The sequence below is a fragment of the Tupaia chinensis genome, unplaced genomic scaffold (genome assembly GCF_000334495.1).
Source record: "Tupaia chinensis unplaced genomic scaffold, TupChi_1.0 Scaffold000126_2, whole genome shotgun sequence".
Taxonomy (NCBI): Eukaryota; Metazoa; Chordata; class Mammalia; order Scandentia; family Tupaiidae; genus Tupaia; species Tupaia belangeri.
In genome coordinates, this window is record NW_006159594.1 from 1296803 (window position 1) to 1299025 (window position 2223).

At 51.6% G+C, this 2223-nt stretch overlaps 1 protein-coding gene across 8 annotated transcripts in view; it reads right to left on the reverse strand.

Moving 5' to 3' along the window:
* ACIN1 (apoptotic chromatin condensation inducer 1) overlaps positions 1-2223 on the reverse strand; it is a 46083-nt gene that overhangs the window by 9325 nt on the left and 34535 nt on the right. For 6 of the 8 annotated variants that reach the window (XM_014586283.2, XM_006144507.3, XM_006144510.3 and 3 more), the window contains one exon: positions 39-180. In XM_014586283.2, coding sequence (XP_014441769.1) covers positions 39-180 — 142 coding nt within the window. Of the gene's footprint in view, positions 1-38; positions 181-1641; positions 1704-1941; positions 2075-2223 lie in introns of those variants that run through there. The other 2 variants (XM_006144511.3, XM_006144513.3) reach the window with 2 other exon arrangements.

The window sequence follows — 2223 nt, forward strand, 5'->3', positions numbered from 1 at the left end:
CCTGCCCACCCACCCCAACAAGTGGCTTGGAAATTTACCTCTTTCTTCTCCTCATCTTCAGCACTGCCCTCGGGGCGGTCATCATTGCTGACTTGGTCTGCCATAGGCATGGGAGGCTCTGGAACCTCATTTTCAGGTCTGTTTTCACTTGAGTCCATGGTTACTTCCTCCTTCTCCTCACTGACAGGATGGGGAGAGGTTGAGAGGGAAGGGCAGGAAAGAACCAAGGGGAAGAGAGAGCAAGACATTAGCTTTTGGGCCAGGAAATCCCCATGCCTCATCACTTGGGTGGGATTGAGAGGACTTCTTTTCAGATCAGATTAGAGACCTTGCCCCATGGCGAAAGTGGGAAACTGTTTTCCTCTGGGAATGAGTAGGAATTATAACAACCACATCCACCCACTGCCCAGATGGGATAAAGCTGTTGTGTGTGGGGGGTTAGGGCTCCAACTGTTCTTAGTAACTCATCACAGGACTCTATATTAAGAGAAACACCGTCCTCTGAAAACAGTCCCTCAAAAGCGACTGTGATTGGTCACAACCCTGTGCCTCTGTCCCCTGGCCACAAGCATTTTCGCCTAGCAAAATTACATGAGAAACTAAGGGAAGCCTGATTTCTTAAAAAGACAAGAAAGAATGTCCACGGCTGTGGCAAGTGATCCGGACCTTGTGTTTAATCAGCTGCTTACTAAGTAAAGGCCTGCTGACCCACAGCATCTGGAGACATCAGGAACGGAGAAAATGGTGGAGGAGGGGGCTGCAGGGAGAACGCAGGCTAGCAGGCCCTGCAGCAAGGACCCTCTCTCATCCAAAAGGGTAAACGAAAACTGCTGAAGTGTAGGTATAAAAGCTCAAGAGGAGAAACAAGCCACTTTTACCTGCTTAGAGGTGTAGGAACTGTTCTTACTTTCGGCTTTCACCCAGTTTCTCCCACTCCCTCATTCCGACTTCCGAGAGATAAAGAGAGCAAGGCCTCCCCGTCAGGACACTCCCTCCCCAGCACCACGCAGCTAGCTCCCTCCACAAACACTGAACTCACTCCCCCACTGTAAACCACACAAGTTAGCCCCCGTTTCAGGCAGAGTCCCAGAGATGCACTTCGGGTAAACTAGCTTCCCACCTCATCCCTAACTTCTCTCTCTTACCCTCACTCCCTCAACCACCCAAATACCGGGATGTGTGTGTGGGCGTGGGATCAAATCAAGATTGATCTAGGGGCCTACATCTCAGGAGAGGCCTCCCCAGACCAATAATCACCAGAAGAAAATTCAGCATTCCCCACAGGCTGACTGACACCCAGAGGTCAGAACAGCCTCCCTAGAGCAGTCAGGGAGGGATGGAAGAATTAGGGGGGAGGGGAAAATCAGAACCGTGCCCCCAGCTAACAGGCCCCCACAGAAACACGCAACTCAACTGATTAAACTGAGAGAAGAGGCTTATTAAATAAAAATCACCTATTTCCCACACAGAGAGGGCAAGTGGGGCCAATTAGGAATCAGGCAGGAAGGACAAAGGGGGAAAGCAGAATGACTGAAAACAAACCAAAACGAAAGACGGAATGAAAGCCATGGGGAAGAGGAGGAGGATGAGGCGAGCTAGAGCGGTAGGGAAAAGGGATACATGGAAATGTGAAGCTCTCACCCTTCTTTGCTTTCTGATAACATGATTTTTTTTCTCCCCCTGGAAGTGCTGTTTATCCCTTTCTGGAATGGAAGAAATAACAAAAACCAAACAAAAAAAAATCCTAAAAAATTAAAAAAAAAAAAGCACCTTCCTTGTCCCAAGAACCCACCACCTCCTCCCCAGCCACCCGATCCAGAGAGAGAAAATCGAGATGCAGCAACTGGGGATCCAAAAAATGGTAAATGGAAGGGGAGGTGGTGGTAGTGCGGGGAGGCTAAAACAGATCTGGCTTTAAAGAGATAAGCGTTAAGTCCTCACGGCAAACCCCGAGTTCGGCTGGATTGGTCTCTCTGGAGGAGGAGGAGGAAGAGGGCCAGGCTGCCGGCAGTGGCTGGCTCTATTGTACTGGCGGACGGCGGTGATCAGCCGGAGACATGCAGGGGAGCCATCTTGCCACTTACCCAGCAGCCCGTGTGTGCGGACGGGGGAGGGCCCTGCTGCAGCAGGGGAGGGGAGAGGAGAGGGGGAGGGAGCTGAGCGAGCAAGGCTCTTATCCTCGGGCAAGCCACAGGGAGCCGACTGCGGGCTCCGCGGACCTCG